Below are 23770 nucleotides of genomic sequence, written 5' to 3' on the forward strand. Positions count from 1 at the left end.
TTCCAGATGGCAGGAGAAATAGTGCATGTGAGGGGTGTGTCGAATCCTTCTCCTTTATGGAGGGAAGAGAGACTCTTCTTAGCTGTCCTCACTATTCGCTGTAACGTCCCAGACCAGACAAGGATGCAGATGGTTAGAATGCTCTCAATAGTCCCTCTATAGAAGGTGGTGGGAGATGTGCTTTCCTCAGCCTCCGCAGGAAGTAGAGATAGTGCTGGGCTTTCTTGGCTGTTAAGCTGATGTTGAGATTCCAGGAGAGGTTCTCCTCTAAATGAATGTGTTCTTGACTATCTCCACACAAGATCTGTTGATGTTCAGTGGAGAGTGGTTTCTGTGTTGTCTTCTGAAGTCAACCTTTGTGTTGTGTTTCTCCTTTGTGTTGTCCACATTCAGAAATAAATTGTTGACCTTACATCAGTCTGTCTGTTGTTGCACATCCTCTTTGTATGCTGACTCATCATTGTTGCTGAAGAGACCCACCACGGTCTTGTCATCGAAGAACTTGATGATTTGGTTAGTGCTGTGCATCGCTGCACAGTCGTGGGTCAGCGTGGTTAGACACAGTTAGACACAGCACCTGAAGAAATGGGTTGGATTTCCTCACAGTCATGTTGTTCTGTGTGTCGAATCGTGTGTAGAACTCATTCAGTGCATCTGATAGGGAGGGGTCACTATCAGAAATAGAGATGCTCTTTATAAGGTAATGTAGATAATTATTTACTATTAATACAAGTTCCCCTAGCCTATCTATGGTCCTGCAGTGGCTAGAAATGGCGATAATTGTGAAGTGTGGTCATTCTGCTTCGCTGTTTTGAGAGTGACAACTCAAGATGGCTGGATCTGAAATTTGGTCCCTTATGACATCATACAGTTCAGTCACACGTCATTTCTACAGGCCACTCTTCTCCTCATCCAAACTCTCTCCTTCTTATTATCATTTTAAGATACAGACACAGAAATCGCATCGATGAAGAACTGTTGTTTTTCATGGTGGAAGAGAAAACCGAAACACAGACAGCTTCCCTTTTCCAGACAACAGCATTGGAATTTGTACAGACTTCCCTGCGAAACGTTCCTAAAGCAGAGTTGCATCATGTCTGACCGAGAGCCAGAGCACAATGAGGCGAGAGGAGACCGTCAACGCGCTGGCCCTGTTGCATTTTTACTTCTGCGCTGGAGCGAATTTGGACACTGCAGTGAGTTTTTTTTTTCCTGCTCCGCGACTATGTTGGTTGTGAGTAAGAATTATACTTACACTGATTTGTGACATTTTCACACCACGCATGAGCGTCAGACTGTGTAGTATTGGGGACTTAAAAGTGAACCACTGTACGGGGACCAACAAATTTTCCTTTAGTCTTTATGGGTTTGTTTTGGGTGGAGTATTATTGGTGTTAGTGCCATGAATTGAATGGGTATTGTGTCTGTGTTATTTTATGACCAGTATTTATGTTTTGAATGCTTGCTTGTATTTATTGGGATTCTGGGGAAATACACTTAAAACACGCTAAATATGCTATAACAGGTGATGCATTGTATGTTCCACAGTGGAGGCAATGCGCGATCAGAGTTTAAGTGGGGTGTATTTAGCAGGGTTAGTGATTGGGAAATCGGAGAAATCCAGCCACTCCACCATCTGCCGCTGGACCCAGGATTCTGTTTTATTTTCTTTATCAAATGAGTGTACTCCTTTTATGGGTGGGTGAAAAGTGGGTTGCTATTAAATTTGTCATGCATTTGTGCCTCATGTTGTTACTGTGGTTTGACATGTAGATGTTGTGATATGCTCAGTTTACTTTGAATATGTCCTTCTCAAACAAGGATATTTTTTCATCCTGGGACAGCGGTGAATTACTACTTACAGTTGCCTCCGTGAGGCTGACTGTACTTACAGGCAACCCTGCAACAAAAACATGAACAATACTGGTTACATCATTGCACAAATACAGTAAGTCAATAGCACCTTAAATCAATCATGCACATTTAATAATAATAATAAATAATAAAGTGAAGTGATTGTCACATGTGATACACAGCAGCATAGCACACGATGCACACAGTGAAATTTGTCCTCTGCATTTAACCCATCACCCTGAGTGAGCAGTGGGCAGCCATGACAAGTGCTCTGGGAGCAGTGTGTGGGGACAGTGCTTTGCTCAGTGGCACCTCAGTGGCACTTTGGCAGATCGGGAATCGAACCGGCAACCTTCTGATTACAGGGCCGCTTCCTTAACCGCTAGACCACCACTGCCACAAAACTTTCCCTGACCGGGAATCGAACCCGGGCCACGGCGGTGAGAGCGCTGAATCCTAACCACTAGACCACCAGGGACCACCACTAGACCACCAGTGGACCTCATTTCCATGATTTCCATAATTCTCATAATTCACTGTCTCCAAAGAGAAAAGCAGGTGAAAAAGAAAGACTCACCAGGATCTCCTTTCCTCCCCATCCTGCCTTTCCTCCCTGGAGGACCTACATCAGACACAGAAAAGTCAAGTTAGGTTATATTAAGGCAGGAATGAAATGAAAATTTTACCCGATTTAAAGGTTTACAGTGATGTGACATACAGAGGAGCTCATTCCAGTCCCCAACCACTATCCCAACTACTAGATGACAGTTGTGTGTATAAATGTAATACTGACATTGATCAAGCAGCCAGAAGAAATTAGAAGAGCATGTGTTAAGTTGAGCTTACAGTGTGTTACGTCCCTGGACGTATGCTCCCATGTGTTCTGTGTGTCTGGCTGTGTTTTTTGCGTCCTGTCCCTTTTAGGTTGACTTTGTGGGAGGAGTTGAGGCCTACCAGCTCCATCTGCCATTGGTCACCTCCACCTATTTAAAGAGTGTTCGGGAGGTCCCCAGGGTCTGCTAGGCCCTTACACTTTCGGGAGGTCCCCAGGGTCCACGGAGATGCTCTACACGCTCTACAATAGAGAGCATCCTAACCAGCTGTCTCACAGTGTGGTATGGAAGCTGCCCTGTTGCTGAGCGTAATGCGATGCAGCGGGTGGTGAAAATTGCCCAGCGCATCACAGGGACTCCACTTCTATCCATTGAGGAAATCCAGAGGAAGCACTGCCTGCGTCGCACTCGCAGTATTCTTAAGGACTCCTCCCACCCAGCCCACGAACTGTTCTCTCTCCTGCCTTCGGGCAGACGCTTCAGGCTACCACGGACAAGAACCAGCAGACTTAGGAACAGCTTTTTTCCCAGAGCTGTTTCCTTGCTGAACTCCTCTGCCCCCCCATACACTCCTGATAATCACTGTTCTGGTTAGACCTAAACTACATTTCGTTGCCCTGTACTTGTACATGTGTAATGACAATAAAGTTGAATCTAATCTAATCTAATCTGGATGGAGCTCATTCGTGTGTCTTGTTGCTTTGTGTGATAGATCCCTTTGTTGTTAGCCTGTTATGTGCCCTTTTTGTTGACTTGTGCGCGTTTTGAGATATCCCTGTTGTTATCCCATTCCTTCCTTTAGGTTGTTTTGATGTTTATTAGCTGTCCTGAGTCCGCTGTTAGCTCACTGTGAATAAAAGCACTGTTTGTACGCTTTGTTTGCTGGTGAGTGTGTAACAGTGGACCTCCTCCTCTCCACACCCTTGTTGTATTTCTGAGACCCCTAGACTTAGGAACGTGACAAGTGTTTAAAAAATAAAATTATTTTTAATTGATACAACCTTGGTCAATTATTGGAAGCAACATTACATGATACCTGGAGTGATAAAGAGTCATGGAAAGTGTGAAGCCGTCTGATCCTCTAACTTGGACTGGTAATGTGGACTGTGAAAAGCGAACGTTTATGCCGTGATTCACGCTGTATCTGCAAGCTTTTGGCCTGGATACAAAGCAAAATGTGCCGAAAATAGTACTGCTTCTCACCGTAGCGGGATCTCAGGAGTGTACAACATATCTGTTTTCCCAGCGTGGATGACAAGGGAAAGCATGACAAGGTCCTGCTAGAATGGAGTTGCAATAATCCAGTGCTGGGATTACTAGTGACTGAACAAGTATCTGGGTTGCCTGTGTTGACAAATATGGGTGGATCCGTCTGATATTGTAGAGAAGGAATCTACATGAGCTGGAAAGATTGCTGATGTGAGTCGAGAAGGAGAGTTGGTGATAGTTACTCCAAGGTTGCGTGCAGTTGTAGAAGGAGAGATCTGAGAGTTAGCAGATAGATAGCATGGGATTGGGGGGGGGATTGAGTTTTAGATGAAATGTCAGTGCAGAGATTTTGGAAGTGGCATTTACATCTGAGGGAGAAAAGGAGAAGATGAGATGTGTGTCGTCAGCATAGCAGTGGTAGGATTACACATGTGAGGAAATGAGCTCACCAAGTGATCACATTTAGAGGGAGAAAATGAGAGGACCAAGTTCTCAGCCATGAGAGACACCAGTTGAGAGTATGTATGAAGCAGATGTGGATCCTTTCCAGTCACTTGGTAAGACTGCTCAAGGTAGAAAGCAAACTATTTCAATGCTGAGGCCCAAATTCCAAGTCTTTTTAAGGAGAGTCTTGTGGTTAACTGTATCAAATGATGCAGAGAGGTCAAGGAGAATAATAACCGATGAGAGTTTTGCTGAACTGGCCACATGTAGCTTCTCAGAAACAGCCAGAAGGCTGTCTCTATAGAATGACCTGCTCTGAAGCCAGACTGGTTGGGATCTAGGAGGTTGTTCTGAGACAGATGAAGTCATCACTGATTGCAGACACAGTGTTCAAGAACTTTAGAAAGAAATGAGAGCAGAGAAACTAGTCTGTAGTTGATGTCTGCTGGATCATCTGAGGATTGGAGGATTGGAAGAACCCTGGCTGTTTTAAAGAAAAATAGTACATGACCAGATGTAATTGAACTATTTATGACGTGAGAAACGAAGGGAATAAGGTCAGGAGAGATTGTTTGGAGTATTGTGGAGGGGATTGGATCCATTGGATAAGTGGTTGGATTGCCTGTAGTACAATTTTGAAAATTGTACTAGGGCAGCTGGAAAGTCTTCAGAGCAGGTTGTGGCAGCAGACCATAGAAGTTGTGGCAGCAGACCATAGAAGATGATGCAGGGGGAGTTGGGGGATTCAATACAGATGAGAATACGCTATTGAGGCAGTGAAGGCCTAGCAGGTAAGGAAGCAGACCCATAATCAGAAGGTTTGAATCTGGCCTATCAGGGCTGCCCACTGCTCATTAAGGGTGATGGGTTAAAAGCAGAGGACACATTTCATTGTGTGCACCTTGTGTTCTGCTGTGTATCACAATGACAATAACTTTACTTTCATGTTGTGGAGTTTTTGAGGGTTGTGGCAGGAGGTTTCCAGTTTTGTTCTGTAGAAAGTAGATTTAGCAGAGATGCGGTTAGTGGAGAAGTTGCATAGTTTCTGATTTGGAGTTTCTGATAAAGCAGCAGGTCTGAGTCAAGCTGTGATTTTTCATATTTCCTCTCCACTAGCCAGGGAGCAGGAGGAGAAGTCCTTTTGGGTTTGGAAGATAGAGGGCAGAGATGATCCATTGAAACGAAAAGGGGAGGAGAGTATTAGTGGCTGTTTCCCGGGTATGGAAAGAATGAGTCACAGGTTGAAAGAGTGCAGAAAGAAACAGATGAAGGGGGACACAGTGAAGGTTATATTGAATGAGTGATGGATGGTGATCGGTTTTGGATCCTTTGGTTCCGTTTCACCCATATAGTGAAAGAAACAGAACCCACAGATTCATTCTTTGTGGGCATGGTGGCACAGGCTGATGTCAAGCTAATAAAGGCTGGACAAATGGGTCATGCAGTTGCAGATAAATGGTGCAGTCATTCCTGTCCATTGTGATCAAATGAGACTTGCGTATGTGCATGGAACCGAAGGACCTGAATAATAATCTAAAAAGGGAACATTATCAGATAACAACCAGAGGCGAGATAACAAGTGAGATGGCTGGCACCAAGTATTTCAGTGAATTGGATGCTTCACAAGACTTCTGTCAGCTCAAGCTGCATGGCAAAGGACTGTACATTAAAATGAGAGGAAAGCAATACTGGTGATGCCAAGACCAAAATGAGAGTTACATACACTAGGCGTGAACATTTTTTTTATTAATTCCGAAGTAATCATCAAAAACTACATGTTTGAGAGAACTGTACATGACAAGAGGGAGTTCAAATGGACATCTGAACATGAAGATGAATGGACATGTCTGAAAACAACACTCACCACAGAACCAGTGCTGACATTTTTTTAAATTAAGATATCAACAGACTCATCTAAAAATGGCAGTATTGCTGCAATCATCTGGAAAAGATTGGAGACCAGTGGCCTATGAGTTAAGAATAATGGCCAGTGCTGAGTGCAGGTACACACAAATTGAAAAGGAGTGCTTGGGACTTGTGTATGGATTGGTAGTCTATGGTCTACCAAAGTTCCTGGCTTGCTTACCAACCTATCTGCATCTTGTGTGATGAAGTCATGAAGCACAAGGCATGGTATTCCCCAGGTTGGTGACAATGGTCCTTCCTACAGTTGCAAAGAATTCCAGGATTTTGCAGAAGAATAAGATTTTCGACATGTGATTCCTAGACCTTTGTATGCACAGTAGGGCTGCAACAACGAATCGATTAAATCGATAAAAATCGATTACTAAAAGAGTTGCCAATTAATTTCCTAATCGATTCGTTATGTCGCGCGACGCGGAGACGTTTGATTATTAAAAAGAAAAACTTTATTTGAGTGCGGAGCGGAGTGAACACACTCGGTCTCTCTCGTGCACAGATGCTAGCAGAGTTTGGCACCTCATAGACAGCGCAGAGCAAAAGAAAACAAAAAAAAAACAAGCGGAGGTAGAGGACAGATACATGGTGGAGGCAGAGAAATCTGCGCGAAAATATGCAAAAGCGACATGGCACGGCACGGGAGCACCACGGCAATGATCCAGCACCTGAAACGCAAACATGTTGGAGTGTTTGAGGAGAAAGAAGGGAGTTCAGCAGCAGGGTAAGTCACTACAGAATCCTACTTTTGTTCCGTTTTGAAGTGAGGAACGTAATGTCCCTGGTGCTGGTGTTTAACTCACCGTGGAGGAGAACTAGACCGGGACTTACAGCGCCACCTACAGGTGTGGAGGGGGGATGAAACAGCGTTCGGACTGTTCTCTGCGTCTCCACGTGGACAACGGAGGGTGGTAGTAGCCTAGTGGGTAACACACTCGCCTATTGTGTCCCTGATCAAGGCACTTAACCCTAAGTTGCTCCAGGGGGACTGTCCTTGTAACTACTGATTGTCGCTCTGGATAAGGGCGTCTGATAAATGCTGTAAATGTAAATGTTTACCCGTCATCCAGCTTGACAAGCATGCCAAGTTAGCGCTAGCGCATTCATAACAGTAGTAAAGCAGGGGTGCTATTTGCATTAAAAGACTAAAGACATGTTTTTATTCACTAGCCTTTTTTGGACCATTCATTTTTCAATCTGTTGTCATGTATAGCTAATGGCATGAGAAAATTAAGTGATGCTTAAAACTTCTGTTTGAGATTATATCTCATTAAGATTAGTTTTCTTACCCCATTGGCAGATAATTTTGCTTGTTTTAAGCAAACAATCACTTAATTTTGAGATGTTTTTTCAGAAAACAAGACAATTTCTTATGCTATTTCATGTGTCTAGTAAATGTATCTTGATTTAAGATTTTTTAGAGATTTGGACTGAAATCAGGACAAAACTACTAAGTTAGAAAATAATTTTTTGCAGTGTGTGTCAGTGTGAGAGTTTGTGAGTGTGTGCGTCTCCGAGTGTGTGCATCTTCAGTGTAGTGTAGAGAACAAGTTCTGACATTCAAACAAATCCTGTTAAATTTTCTGATTTGTATTGTTCTTTATTTTTTTATAAATTATTTATCGTTCTGGCAGCTCAGGTGGCACTTTATTAAAAAAAAAAAAGTATATTTGGCAGATGTAAAGCATACATGTGTTTTTTGTGTTAGTCCATTTTTATTTTATTTTATTATTATTATAACAGCTCAAGGAGCAACATGTTTGTGCACTTTCTAAAGATTTTGGTTCTGTTTTTAAATAAAGGGTTGGAAATGAATGCTTTTCTTGTTTTAATTCATCGATTATTAAAATAATCGTTAGTTGCAGCCCTAATGCACAGTCAAATGGAAAGGCACAAAAGGGAGTACATATAGTTAAACAATTGCTCAGGAAAGCTCAAGATGGCAAATCAGATTAATATTTAGCTCTGTTGAGTTATAGAGCATCGCCACTGGAGCATCTACAATTCCTTACACTTCTGAACAGAAGCAGAGCCAAGTGAAAATACGGGACGCAGTAAAATGACAGACAGATGAAGTTCCTACAGAAGATCCAGTTTGTACGTACTATGCTCCAAAAAATAGGGCAGACAGAGAAGAATAGCTAGTGTTGGAGCTGACAAGAAACCCAATTGCGGCAACAAAGTGGACGAGTCACCACCGCTTTAGTCTCCAAACGTCAGCTTGGTGCTCATAGACAGACACAGAAACAATACGATTCAGGCACAAAAGGGTTGGAATCAAAAAGGATCAGACTTACTTGGTAGCATAGGTAAGGAATTGAGCCATGCCTCATACATGAAGCAACAATGACAGAGCAGTGATCACCTGTTGGCAGGCGATTAAATGTCTGATGTGTCACCCAGTTCCACGTTTACACCAAGGTCACGTGACACACTACATCAGAAGAAACACTGTCTGATGAAAATCAAAGAGCAGAGAATGACTTACTTGTGTTGAGAATTGTGAATGTAGAGTAATATTAAGAAAAAAAATATGTTCATGTGATTGTTGGTTTGTTTAGAAATTTACTCTGGGGAAAAAAGGGGATGTAGGGGTAAGTGAACATGTTGTGTGATATCTCAACCACTAGATGACAGTAGTGTGTATAACTGTGATATTGATGGTGATCAAGCAGCCAAAAGAAATTAGAAGAGCATGTGTTAAATTCACACTGTTCCAAAAATAAAATAATTGTTAAAATGATACATCCTTGGTCAATTATTGGAAGTAACATTAAAGTGTAACCCACTCTTCTAGCGCAGAGCAATATGGACCAAAAATAATGAACCTAAATCATGAAATACAATATCCATATATATTCTTCCCATAAAGAAATAATAAAAAAATATGAGTTTGAGTTGCACAAGCCATAATTACCTATAAAACAATATTAAGATAAAAAATCACCCAATGTGTATACAGTGGTGTATTGCAGAGGTGACCTAGAAAGGAAGCTTACTCGTTATTGAAAGGTTGGAGGTTTAAATCCCCCACCAAGGTGTCACTAAGTTCTCCACTCACTGTGTGTCGCGCTGCAGTGTTTCACAATTATGAAATGGGATCCAGCCCAACTAAACATCAGCCTTGATATCTTAATGTTAACTATAACTATGACTTTGTTCCTTTGGTTTCTTGGAATCATTTAAAAGCTTAGTATGACCAGGAAGAGACACACAACCTTGTTTTTAAGCCTAATCTCCCTGTTGGCAATAGTGCATTACAATACCTATAAAGCCAAAATATTAATACCATTAAGCAAGTAACCTATGCCAGGACAAAAGGACACATTCGCTTTACTTTGAAATAGACAGAGAATTTACTTAAACAATGCATAGCATACAGGACCCGACCCAGACTAGATGACACCAGGCAGTATATATACAATCAGGAAATCTGGAACACAACATTGACACCATAGTCTGATCTGTGACATTTCTTTATATCACGAGTGCATGCTACATTCAACGGTAAATAAATGGTAAAAATACACATGTAATGTCATCAGAGGTTGACATTTTTTGTTATGGATAGTCATTGGTAATGTCACTGGTTCATTCTTTATCTCTTTTTCTGTATGAACTTGTCTTTCTGTCCCCGTGAGTATAAGGATCACATGTTTATAGTTGTAATTGCACATCAAATGTAAACAAAACATAATCATTTAAAAATATGTTACTAAAAACATATTTGAAATGCTGATCAATGACCACAAAGGGGCATTTCATCTTTTTGTGCAATTCTGTGAATGCAAAATTAGAAATATGTAGAAAATCGGTTCGTACAAAGTGCTTAACGTGTTGAACCTAGCACCAGGTTTTAACAAAATAGACCCCAAATGTTTGCTTGCAGCCAAATATAACACTATAATAAATATTATTCAATTCACACTACTTCAGCATGTCAGCTAACTAAAAACAAAACCGTTATATTTTTTGTAACCAGGCCACTCAACCACTTTTCAAAATGCTGTATCCTTCCAAACAGAATAATAAAAATATTCATACAAAATAAATATTTAACATTTTTTTTTACTATTTCTTCTTTTCAAAATACTGTAGAATTGGTTTTACCCCTTCAAAGTTAAGATGGACGACACTGAGCCTTTGTACACTGGCTACACTGCCCCCTCACCTATGAGGATGTTGGACACCCTGGGTTGTGACACGTCCTTGGCCTTTAACTGCCATTCCAACTCCCTGTTAATGTGTGTGTTGTTAAAATGAGAAGGAGCGGCACGACATTAAAAATACAGTCAGCTGTCCCCTGCCAGTAGACTGACACATGGCTCTCATTTCTCCAGCAGCCGGTCTAAATATGACCCATGGATCAAAGGACACTGCCGCTGCAGGCATCCACACCGCGGGTGCCATGTCACATGACCTTTATGCTTCTCCCAGCAGCTGAGGTCAGATCAGAGTGCTAAACTGCAATAAATGCATCTTCATTGAGAAAGTGACTATATTGAGTATGTACAGCAGGGTTCCTTCCTGTTATGAATTTTGTTTGTCGATTCACCATCAGTCTGGTACGCATGGTAAATTTAAAGATGATACTCAGGATTAAAGTTACACCCCAAAAAAAGGAGATGTAGCGGCATGCTCAGAGAGATCATCATCACTCAAATCATACATCTTCAAAAAGAAGAGGCTTAAATTAGACTGACTGTACCAATTAGGTGGACGAGTTATGGATGCACACTCCTATGCCCAGATACAAACACACACACATACACACACACATACATACACACCTCATAACTAGTTGCTCAGAGGTAAATCACAGGACTGGTTGTTTTATGCTTTCCTCTGGCCACTGATGATTTAGCAAGACGTGAGGCATGAACATATGCCTCCACAGTGCAGAGGCTTGGGTTTCATGATGCTAATCTTATTGCTTATTAACAGGTGCAGAATATTTTGGGCGTGTCCTACCCAAAAAATTTTTGGTTTCTAAATGAAGCAGAAATTGAGCAATAAGAGGAATACCTCTATACTTCATGGCTTTATGCCTTTCTGCTACAAACATATTGAGGCATGATATTGAGGCATATTGAGGCATGATGGGTGGTAGTAGCCTAGTGGGTAACACACTCGCCTATGAACCAGAAGACCCGGGTTCGAATCCCACTTACTACCATTGTGTCCCTGAGCAAGACACTTAACCCTAAGTTGCTCCAGGGAGACTGTCCCTGTAATACTGATTGTAAGTCGCTCTGGATAAGGGCGTCTGATAAATGCTGTAAATGTAAATGTAAATGTAAATGTTTTCGTTCTCAAGAAGGAATGATGCTGTGAGCTGTTTTGAGTGCCTTTGTGATTGCAATAAGTCACCTGTAAATAAAACGGGATATGCAAGGGTATTCCGGCATAAAGACGGTGGCATAAAAATAATTATGCCAGTTAATACATAGGGCATACACAGTATTTTTAACATGTTCAAAGATCCCTGCTTGAAATTGACATACCCAACATAAACAGAGTATTATCAACAAGGATACAGGATACACTGGCATCATTTTGGTATCATTATAAAGGTAACACTTATGAGATTACTGCAGGAATCAGCATATATGTTACTGGGTCAAAAAAACTAATCAGTCTCTGACCTTCAGACTGATCAGTCTCTGACCTTCAGCTCTTGCTGGGTAGGTTCGCAGCCTAGTGTGAAGCGGCTGGGATGAGGATCAGCACCTCCAAATCTGAGACCACGGTGCTCGACCGGAAAAGGGTGGCTTGCCGGGTCGGGAGAGGTCCTGCCTCATGTGGAGGAGTTTAAGTATTTCAGGGTCTTGTTCACGAGTGAGGAAAAAAAGGAGCAAGAGATTGACAGGCAGATTGGGGAAGTAATGACTGAAAGAACGAGATCACGCATACAAGCGGCCCAAATGAGTTTCCTCTGTAGGGTGCCGGGCACAGCCTTAGACATAGGGTGAGGAGCTTGGACATTTGGAAGGGACTCAGAGTAAAACCGATGCTCCACCACATTGAAAGGAGCCAGTTGAGGTGGTTTGGTCAGGGCATGTCCTGCCGGCAGGAGGCTCCCGGGTCGACCCAGGACATGCTGGAGAAATTATATCTCCAGTCTGGTCTGGAAACGCTTTGGGGTCCTGCCGGAGGAGCTGGTGGAGGTGGCTGGGGAGAGGGTTGTCTGGGATTTCCTACTTGGGATGCTGCCCCCATGACCTGGACACGGATAAGTGGAGGAAAATGAGGACGAGGACCATTGGACTGGTTTATGCATCTGAAATGAGCTGTGGAAGCTTCAAACCTCAAGCAATCCGCAATACAACATTTTGGCCATAACCTGAACCAAAAATATTAATAGTAATCATAAATTAGACAGCTTAGTTTAAAAGAGCAAACTAATATTTTTTTAACTTATGTAATTGGAAAAAATAGACACCAAACAAACTATAGCTACCGTTTACTTTTTTCAGTGCATCAATTCAGTGCTGCCCACTGCTCACAAAGGGTGATGGGTTAAAAGCAGAGGACACATTTTGTTGTAACTAATTGAAGTAATCTGTCAGCTAACATTTTAGCATTGATGTAATGTAAATAAACCACTTAAACCTGCTGTAACATGTTTTTTTACATTACATTAATATTAGGTTTATATTAGATTACTTCAGTTAGTTTGTTATAGTAAAGGACTGTGGGAAGTTTTAAATGTTTCCCGGGTGCTGGGGAAGGGTGGAGCGAAGAATGTACCAAGGGTGGCGTTGAGGCACAGGGGGTTCTAGAGGTAAAATGATTTATCAGAGAGATCAGCTGTAGAGAGAGAATTGAAAGAGATGAGATGGACAAGTGAGAAGAGAGTATTTTTAGAGGTTGACTTACATTTTGCTATCTATATTTTTTGAAGTTTTTAAAAATATAATTCAATAGAGTCTGCCTCCAATTGCCATTAACTTCTTGTCATCTTCCTTGCCACCATTGCAGGGAAGATCTCATCCTGCACAGAGAGGATGAGATCTATACTAAACTATTAGGTGTAAACTATTACACAACACCCCATAATGACAACATGATTAAGGTTTACTTGAGGCAAATTTATAAAAAAAATTAAAAAAAATCACATGAACATAAGTATTCACAGCATTTGCTCAATACTTTGTCAATGCACCTTTAGCAGCAATTACACCATCAAGTCTTTTTGAATATGATGCAACAAGCTTGGCACACCTATTCTTGGCCAGTTTCCATGTCCATGATACCTCTATCCTGACTAGTCTCCTAGTTCCTGCAGTTTAGAAACTTCCCCACAGCATGATTGTGCCAGCACCATGCTTCACTGTAGGGATGGTATTGGCCTGGTGATGAGCGGTGTCTGGTTTCCTCCAAACGTAATTAACATTAACACCAAAGAGTTCAATCTTTGTCTCATCAGACCAGAGGATTTTGTTTTTCATAGTCAGAGAATCCTTCAGGTGCCTTTTGGCAAACTCCAGGCAGGCTGCCATGTGCCTTTAACTAAGGAGTGGCTTCCAACTGGTCACTCTACCATACAGGCCTGATTGGACAGATTTTTAAAATATTTAATTAAATAAATGGCAGTAATATTCACAATTACATACATACCACAAATGGAGCAGTGGTTGGCATAGTTGGTAAGGAAGTAGACCTGTAATCAGATGGTTTTTCCAGGATAAGGATTTCCAGTTTGACTTTTTTTTTGTTCCCACATTGTACTCCCTATTGGGAGTGTAGTCTGGGAGCTATTTCTTTATTCTCCTCCTCTCTCCTTGTGTAATCCCATTTTTCTCTGTTCCTCCTGATCTGGCTCACTGCTCGTGCGGCAACCAGTAGGCCAGTGGGGAAGGGTTTGTTATGGTGCATCATATGTTGTGTCTGATGTGATGTATACTCTGAAATCCACCATGGTACAGCCTAAACCGAACTCCACTCCTAAACGTAACCTGTTCAAATCAGGTTTCCAGTTCAAATCGGGTAGCCACAAAATGTCTATGTGTGCCTGGCTCCACTGAACCTCCGTAAAGCCACCCTCTGCATCTTTTGGGGTTATGACCCTCAACTGTGAGTTCAGTCCTGCTGTGCTCATTGAGGCCCAATTTGAGAGAAACAGCAGTGGACTTTGAAGACAGTAGGGAGATGGCTGAGGGACTTTACAATCATTATAATATCTTAATGCAGAAATGGAGGTTGCCAGAACAACCAGCCAATGGACATTTGGGAGAGTGTAAAATGCAAGCAAAAGTAATGAGATATTTTTATTGGTAGTGTTTGCACAAATATGTGGTTAATTTTGTAAGTTCATGTCATGTTGTCAGTTGGCTGGGAAGCCCAACCAGAGAATTCCAGTGGCACCATTGAGTCCTCCACCAATAAAAGTGGAACCCTTTTCTTGTGTTCTGATTGATTGTGTTCGTCCATTACCTAAAACCAGGAAAGGTCATGAGTATTTGCTCACAATTATGGATGTGAGTACTCTGTTTCCAGAGGCAGTGGCACTTCGCAGCATAAAGACTTGGCCAGTTGTGGATGCATTGCCCAAATGTTGTAGCTCTTGTTATGGGCTGCCTGAAGAGGTTCAGTCAGATCATGGCACTAACTTCATGTCTGTGGTTGGGCAGGGTGACCAAGTGGACCGCCTTGGCGAAGCGATCCACTATGGTCAGGATGGTGGTCATTCCGTTGGCTTTGGGGAGACCGGTGACTAAGTCCAAGACGAGGTGGGTCCAGGGACAACAAGAAATGGGAAGAGGATGCAGGGGACCAACAGCAGGAGAGTTTGGAGTCTTGGTCCGGGACATTGGCTGGGCCAGGGTCAGTCGTCTGGGCGGCCCAGACCTTAGTCTCCAGGGACCACCAGAAAGGACATAAGATGCGTCGGCCTTTTGATGGAACCGGGACGGTAAGACAGGTGGAAATTAAATTGTTAAAAAAATATGGCCCACTTCGCCTGATGGGGATTGAGTTGTTTGAAGGCTTTGATGGTGATGAGGTTTGGTGGTCAGTCCAGACCAGAAAGGTGGTGTCACAGCTTTGCAGCCAGTGTTGCCACTCCTCGAGTGCCCACTTGACTGCTAGCAGCTCACGGTCCCCCACCCCGTAACGCTGCTGTGTTGGAGTGAACTTCCGTGAGAAGAAGCAACACGGGTGCAGTTTCTGGTCTGGGCCGTGTTCAGAGAGGACAGCGCCAGCACCCAGTGAAGGGTCTGGATGTTGAAGGACAGGGGTGGTGGTGAAACGACGGCACAGGGAAAAGGGCGTGGTGAAGGTTTGGTGAGAGCAGTGAGTGGTGCTGCGATTGTACTGTAGCCACGGATGAAGCGATGATAGAAATCAACCCCAAGCAAACCCAAGAAACCATTGCAGTTGTTTCAGCGTCATGGGTAGGGGCCACGATGCCACTGCTTCCAGCTTCCTGGGCTCCATGGTCACACCCTGGGGCGAGATGATAAAGCCCAGGAACGTGGTGGAGCACTGGTGGAAGGCGCACTTTTCCAGCTTACAGTACATTCGGTGGGCGAGCAATCTCTTTAGGACTGCTCTCACATGTCTGATGTGGGTTTCCAAGGTGGGTGAGGAGATGAGGATGTCGTCCAGGTAAGCATATACCCACTGGCCCAGCATGCCCTGGAAGGCATCATTGATGAACTGCTGAAAGACGGCGGGTGCATTGCACAGTCCAAATGGGATGACTAAGGATTCAAAGTGACCGGTGGGGGTGATGATTGCCGTCTTCCACTCTTCGCCCTCTCAGATGCAGATCAGATAGTAGGCCGAGCGTATATCCAGCTTCGTGAAATACTTGGCCCCCGAGAGGGCGTCGAGGGTAAGAGGCAATGGGGTTCGATTTTTTAAGGTGATTTTATTGAGGCCACGATAGTAAACGCAGGGCCTCAGTCCACCATCCTTCTTAGAGACGAAGAAGAACCCTGCAGCAGCCGGTGAGGTAGATGGGTGGATGCTGCCATTCTGAAGCGCCTCTGCCACAAACTGCTCCATGGCCAATTGTTCTGCTTTCGAGAGGGAATAGAGATGTCCTCAAGGTGGCATGGTTCCCGGTAGCAGGTCAATGGCCATGTGAGGTGGCAGCTGGAGGTAGCGGGTAGTGAAAAAGGAGGTCAAGGTGTCCGGTGCACGACTGGAGTTGTAGCTGCAATTTTTGGGTGAGCCATCAGGTGGCAGTTGATCCGTATAGCCAGTTGTATGAGGGGTTCATATGTTTCTGGCATCTGCCAGCTGACCATTTCGCTGCGGTTTCGTGGAACCAGCTCTTCATAATAAATCATCCGTAGGGTGTGGACCTCCAGCGGAGTCTTGGCCGTAATCGTGCAGTGAACTGACTGATGGATGAGGAACCCTGGCACAGATGATAAAGCTACAACGCAACGTCTTCCACACCGTCCGGATTATTTTTTTATTCGGCCACGAAGGCTGGATAAGTCAGTGACGCGGAAGCGGGGGCGTTCAACCGCATTACGCACCTGATCTTTGCACATTTCAACTCATTTTGCACATCACGGCACAGAGGCTTATTAATACCCTACCAGATTTATCAAGGCTGATAAACTCACCGTCAGACCCCGCTGAACCCTCAAAAGGAAGATAGTAAGAGATAAAAACTTAATTCCTTGGTATAATGATCACACGCGCTCGCTTAAGAAGACCACCCGGAAATTAGAATGGCGTCAAAGTAAATTAAACGTATTCAGAATAGTGTGGAAAGGTAGGTTCTTAGCGTGGCTCGATCCACGTATCTGTCCTCGTTAATAGACAAAAACAAAAATAATCCCGGATTCCTGTTTAACACTATAAGGAACACCTGTGACAGGATAAGGAAAAGCATTAGGAAAAGCATTTCAGGTGACAACCTCTTGAAGCTCATCGGGGCCAGTCAGCAGCGAGAGGAGCAGCACGATCTGTGATCAGGATGTGGGGTAACGGTGAGGCTGCAACTTGAAAACAGGGGATAAGGTGGTTAGGAGTTCCTTTCCACTCCCCTCGGTACCGCTCCAGCGCTCCAGGAGCGCCAGACTGGGTTCCGGAACAGAGGGAGGGGGAGGACCTTGCCTCCGCATTCGGCACGTCATGCCCACGGCACCCGGCAGCCACCTTATGTAAACACTGCCGCAGTTGTCGAACCTCCTGCCACAGACATTCAATGATCTCGACCTGATCACATACTGCAGCGAACTCTGCGGGATCCACAGAGGGCTCAGTCATTCTGTCACGGTCCCGCCAAGGGACCAGAACGTGAGCATGTGTAGGAGAAAATGATGAACCCCAGTGCAGTGGCAATCGGCACACGCCTGCAGGTTTGTTTTTGTTTGTTCCCTTTTTTTGGCCCTCGTGCTGTTTTTCCATTGTTATTGTTAATAGATCAGCAGATTCTTCACCACATCAGGATCTTGCTATTTACCTGGACAACTCACAGCTCTCTCCTTCTACAACAGCCCGCAACCTTGGAGTAACAATAGACAACCAACGCTCCTTCCTGACTTACATCAGCACTCTTTCCTGCTCATGTAGATTCCTTCTCTACAATATCAGACAAATCCGCCCTTATCTGTCAACACAGGCCACCCAGATACTGGTTCAGTCCTTAGTAATCTCACGAGTGGACTACTGCAACTCCCTTCTAGCTGGTCTACCTCTATGTACCATCCGACCTGTACAACTAATACAAAATGCAGCAGCATGACTGATCTTTAACCTTCCGAAATTCTCCCACACCACCCCTCTGCTACGTTCCCTCCACTGGGTCCAAGTAGCTGCATGCATCAGATTCAAAATACCGATGCTGGCCTACAAAGCCAAACATGGAGTAGCACCATCCTACCTCACAGCCCTTATTATACCTCACACTGCACCTCATATACTCCGAGCCTCCAGGACTGCTCGCCTGGTCCCCCCATCGCTAAAGGTAAAAGGAAGACATTCAACTCTTCTCCGTCTTGGCCCCTCGGTGGTGGAATGAACTACCCCTTGAGGTCAGAACAGCTCAGTCACTGAGTATTTTCAAAAAAGCTCTAGACCTTCCTCTTTAGAGAATACTTAGATTAACTTGTCAACTTCTTTTTGTCTGACTTATGTGCAGAATCTACAACAATTTAAATTTAGAATTTAAATTTAAATTTACAACAAGAGTGAATACAAAGATTGTATTCATAGTTGGGGGTCCTAAGGAACCAGAACTGATCACTTCATCGTTGGTAACTTGAAAGCACATTGTAAGTAGCTCTGGATAAGGGCGTCTGCCAAATGCCTTAAATGTAAATGTAAATCATTGTTCTCAGTATGTCCCGTTCAGCCCATGGACATGACTCTTATGTTTTCATATATGCATGGCTGTTAGATGTTCCGTCTGCTGTGTTCAAAACACCAAACTGTAACCAAAATTTATAGTATTAATCATGTGAACCATCACCCATGTGAGCTAATGATTATGAATAACTACACCAAAGCTGAAAAACAAAAGGTAAAAATATCCCCCACAAATGTGGTTAAATGTGGAACATCTAATAGATGCTTAGAATGGGTATGACAAAAGAAAGCATTTAACCCTTAGAAACATGGATCAATGCTTGTCTAATCTGTAATTACATTTTCCATCATCCAGGAACACAGTGGAACAGGTATGTTCTTGGTGACATAATTCACACTTTGTAGTAGGAATTCTCAGGCCTTACCTGGTGGACAGCTACAGTCTTGTGGTGCTTCTCTGGCGCTGCGGGGTCTGGGAATCAGATCCTTAAGTTTGGGCTGAGGAAAAAAGGATTGAAAAAAATGTGACAGACTATAGATTATAATGGTTAGCCATAACATTATGGCAGAAGTGAATAACCTCTGGTGGGTAGGGTGGTAGTAGCGTAGTTGTTCCTGATTGTAAGTCTGATGATTGTCATAAATGTAAATGACAGTAGGCGGAATATGTAAGAAGGTATACATTTTGTCATAATGACTCGTGTCCATCAGCAAAAGTGCAATTGGTATGTGAGCATCAGAACAGAGCAATGGAATGAAGTGACCTAGTCTAATGGTAGTGGTTTTTGGTAGCGGTGACCCTCGTATTGACCTCGCTTCCCTAGTACCTGAAAAATCATTGATAACAAACCGAGGTGTTAAAATGGACTCAACCCTAAAAATGGATGCACAGGTTAGCAAAATTATAAAATCATACTTTTTTCAGCTGAGGCGCCAATCTCAAGCCAGTCCTTTCAAATGAAATCTGGAAACAGTGATTCATGCTTTCATTTCATCCTGCCTTGACTTCTGTAATTCATTGATATTTAGTATCAGCCGGACATCTCTAGCTCGCCTCCAATTAGTACAAAAAGCAACTGCACATTTTCTCACTGGTTCAAACAGGCGAGATCACAAAAACCCAATCTTAGCCTCACTATACTGGCTCCCTATCTGTTTTAGAGTCTGTTTTAAACTTCTTTTATTTAGTTTTAAATCGTTGAATTGCTCGGCAGACCTACTCCAGTCTTACACTCCACCCCGTTCTCTCAGGTCTTCAGACCACAGACTATTGTCTGTTCCTAGGTCAAATTACAAGCTCAGAGGTGACAGGGCATTTGCACTGGCCATACCTCATTTATGGAATGACCTACCAATCAGTGTCAGGCAAGGTCACTGTGTTTAAAAACTCGTTTAAAAACTCACTTTTACACCCTGGCTTTTAACCCAGTGTGAGGTGGTTCTACAGTGTTCTTATGCAGTGTTTTATGTGGTTTCTTATGCAGTCCTTTCATAACTCTTTTACTCTGTTGTCTTAAATCTTTTTGGTTTGGTTTGGTATGGTATGGTATGGTATGGTATGGTATGGTATGGTATGGTATGGTGGCTGTGGTTTGGGAAATGGAGTACTGGGAACCCCTGGAAACTGCATTCATTTACAGTTTTGTGAAAAAGTGTTTAGCACCTTTCTGTGTTAGTCACACTTAAATGTTTAAGATCATTAAACAAATTTAAATATTAGTCAAAGACAACACAAGTAAACACAAAATGTGGTTACATGAAGGATTTTATTATTAAAATCCAAACCTACATTGTCCTGTGTGACAAAGTGAATGCCCCTTCACAGAGGTTCATCACACCTGAGTTCAATATCTCTAGCCACACTCAGGCCTGATTCACTAAAAAAATACATTTGGGGTTTACTTGTGTTTCTTTGACTAATATTTATCATTTTATTATTGATGATCAGAAACATTTAAATGTGACTTAAATGGAAAAAAAGATATCAGATAGGGGCAAACACTTTTTCACACGACTGTTAGATGACACATATATGACACATGACCACCTATCTAAACATGGTTGGAAATAGTTGTCCCTGGTGACAGTGCCCTCCCTCAGCTGTTTCTTTCACACTGTAAAGTTATTCAAGAACGGTTTGTCCTCCACATTCTCCAGATCTCCATGTCTGTGGGATGCCCTGAAAATATAAGGCTGATCCAGCTCACCATTTCTTTGGAGACTTTTCAAGAAGAGTCCGTGTCTCGATTGGTCAGGGCTGTTTTGGTGGTGAAAGGAGGACTTGCTAAATATGTTATTGCTAATCTGTCTATAAGCACAAACACTGACAGCTTGTCTTTGGACATGAGTTATTGTACTTTTATTATTATGAAACCTAATTTTTGTTATATATATACCACAGGAGTCTATAATTCTAACTCAACGTGAGTTGAAAGTGCCACAACATAAAATGTCACTAACACTGTAAGCACGACTTGTGGCGTGTCCCCTGTGGAGGACAATAAGCGTCAAGTCCTCACCGCGAGTAGGCTGTCCATCGCCTGCAGCCTGCTCTCCATCTGCTGGGTCCTGAAGGTTACGAGGAGGCTTAAGCCCACGGAAGTAATCGCCAGCATGAGGCAGAGCGTGTTGGGGTGAAGTAGCTGACAGCGTCGCAGCACAGGTGTAGAAGCCCCGTGTCCGCAGTCCTTCTGCGGAGTGTCCATGGCGAGGTCAAAACTTCCTAAACTCGGAAAATATGTCTTCGGACTCCCCTCAACGAACACCTCTTCTACCCGCTGATCGCTGTCATGTCCTGCGTCTCCAACAGCAGAGACAGTAAAAGCAGCTGACTGGAGCGCCGCCGGAAAAAAAACCTACACTACAACCTTAAATGGTCTTTTTTATATTGTGTAAATTACTGTAATGTGATAAACCTTTTAATGCAGTGCAAATTATGCAAGTATGAAATACAATTAACGCATGATATACAATGTAGAGTACTGTTTAAATATTTAGTGGTGCACTACCCTAATAATTTCAATATATGTGTGATCCGAAGGTTTCCGTCCAGCGCACCACTGACAACAGCGACCACTTGTGTGAAAAACCGTGACGTAGTCCGGGGACAATCCAGCTGTAACCCTGGTCACAAGTATTATAAATAACAATACATTAGGAAATATAATATAAGGGACAAAATGAAAATTCATTCATTCATTTTAACTGAACCTCTTAAAACATTTCTGTGTAAAAGTGTAGTGATTTTGGCGTGATCCCCTTCTCTGGCATGAGCAGTAGTGTGATGCAGAGGGGACAGAGACATTAACGGCTGCAGACAGAAGCAGCACAGACGCAGAGTTGCGAAAATGTTCTAGCGTGTAGAGGATTTAAGGAGCTTTTCCAATCAAAACAGTGTTACAGATTGTTTAAATGGTAGCGACATTGATCAGGAAAGTTTGGTGAGTTTCACTGTGTTTTTATGGTTTTACATATGTATTTTACAGGGTTAAACGGCATTTTCACTGGTCAGTTTTAAAACGGAAAATATTAAATATATGATTCACAGTAAATTGTAATATTTCGGATTTATTTTACAATTGAATGTGCAAATAGTGTTTTTTTAATGACGTGTTTTGTACTGAGGCTGATTGCAGTGGAGAAGAATTAAAAGAATAAAGTAGCCATTCGAAGTTAACTGTGTATTACAATTCTGACCGTGAGCGACGGTCGCTTGTGGACGAGGAACCGGTACCACACTGGCCCGAAGCCGTCTGCACAGGACTTCTGCCGCTCGTCCATCGTGAATACCGGACCATTCATTCATTTATCATTCCTCTTGCTGTTCATCTCATTTTTTCTCTCCTCTTCTCTATCATAAAGACTCAGTGTATGGACTTCCCTCCCTCAATGGACTGCTTTGCCTGGCCCGCCAGGGGTTGTGCCCTGTCATTATCCAGTCCAAAAGGGGTTATGAGATGGTGGAGCTGGCCCATGGGCAGGACTCGACGTCCTGCAACCTGTAATAAGGCACTGTTGTCCTGTGTAATGTTCCCTAATCGTTTTCACCTGTGTCAATTGTATAGAGCTGCCCTGTTTGTTTCTGTTCTGCGATTGTGTCCTTCCTTCCTCATCTTCTCGTCACCTCTCCGTCCTCCACTCCGTTCACCTGCCTTGCCAGCATGGTTGTGACAGATGTGTGTTACATCGAGGTACACAGTTTACTGTAGGTGTGCAGTTTTGCACCATCTCCATTGTGTGGTGCCAGAGAATACGAGCAGTCGCGTTTTCACCAAATATGCCTTATTACAGGTTGCAGGACGTCGAGTCCTGCCCATGGACCAGCTCCACCATCTCATTCTTGATTGGTCAGATCCCTATCTCAGATTCATGTATCAAAGAACAACTTGCTATCTTTGACTATGGAAGATAATATCTCAGATAGGGATCTGACCAGATTTGTTGACTGATAGCTACAATTTCCTTGTCGTCATGTTTTGTGAATAACCTACACTCGTTTAAAACGCTTTAAATTATTTTGATGTCATTTATCACATGAGATCACTTCTGAAACAGTATTGGTGCCCTTCAAGGATGTGTCATCTACCCACTGCTCTTCTCCCTCTACACCAGGGGTGTTAAAGTAGGGTTAGGAGAAGAAATTGTGTATCTGCTTCACTGATGGGACTGGGACATATGGTCCTATTGGCAAAAATATACACTACTCACAATATTGTTATTTACATGAGTGCTTTTCCTATTTGGTCTGAATTTGAATGAAATAAGTAAAAGTTCTCTTTGATATTACTAATAATGTATGAAAAGAAACACCATTTTCATTAGTGTAATATTTATTACCCAACCATTTCACTTTCACCCCCAAAATTTTGACAATAACAGGGATAGCCCCAAAAAAAGACAATGTATGTAGCAGGCGTTTCCATGATTTGCCACAATGACAGCTTGACAGCGACGTCTCATGCTCCTCACTAGCCTCATAATGTTGTTCTGAGGCAATGTGTTCCACTCTTCCACAAGTGCTACACGCAGTTCTGCCAGGTCACGTGGGTGTGGGGTACGATCATTCAGTCTCTGCTTCAACTGGTCCCAGACGTGCTCTATGGGGTTCAGGTCAGGGGACATTGATGGTCATACCATATGAGGCATTCCAACTTTGTGAAGTCAAGCTTTGACAATTCTGCCACGATGTGGTGGAGCATTATCATCCATGAACAGAAAGTTGTGGGTGTGCTGGCAGAATT

At 43.1% G+C, this 23770-nt stretch overlaps 1 protein-coding gene and 1 non-coding gene across 6 annotated transcripts in view; both read right to left on the reverse strand.

Annotated features, from left to right (window-relative positions):
• LOC114802901 (collagen alpha-1(XXV) chain-like) overlaps nt 1–21532 on the reverse strand; it is a 60199-nt gene extending 38667 nt beyond the window's left edge. The window contains exons 1-4 of one of the 5 annotated variants that reach the window (XM_029002036.1): nt 21050–21532; nt 18956–19028; nt 2432–2476; nt 1893–1900 (exon numbers count right to left, since the gene is read on the reverse strand). In XM_029002036.1, coding sequence (XP_028857869.1) covers nt 1893–1900; nt 2432–2476; nt 18956–19028; nt 21050–21235 — 312 coding nt within the window. In that variant the 5' untranslated portion in view covers nt 21236–21532. Of the gene's footprint in view, nt 1–1892; nt 1901–2431; nt 2477–6430; nt 6505–8554; nt 8637–18955; nt 19029–21049 lie in introns of those variants that run through there. The other 4 variants (XM_029002035.1, XM_029002037.1, XM_029002038.1 and 1 more) reach the window with 4 other exon arrangements.
• On the reverse strand, nt 2261–2332 carry trnae-cuc (transfer RNA glutamic acid (anticodon CUC)). Its single transcript has one exon. It is a non-coding gene; the product is annotated as a tRNA-Glu (tRNA).
• Nucleotides 21533–23770: the final 2238 nt, after the last annotated feature.

Source organism: Denticeps clupeoides, chromosome 14 (assembly GCF_900700375.1).
Source record: "Denticeps clupeoides chromosome 14, fDenClu1.1, whole genome shotgun sequence".
NCBI classification, from domain to species: Eukaryota; Metazoa; Chordata; class Actinopteri; order Clupeiformes; family Denticipitidae; genus Denticeps; species Denticeps clupeoides.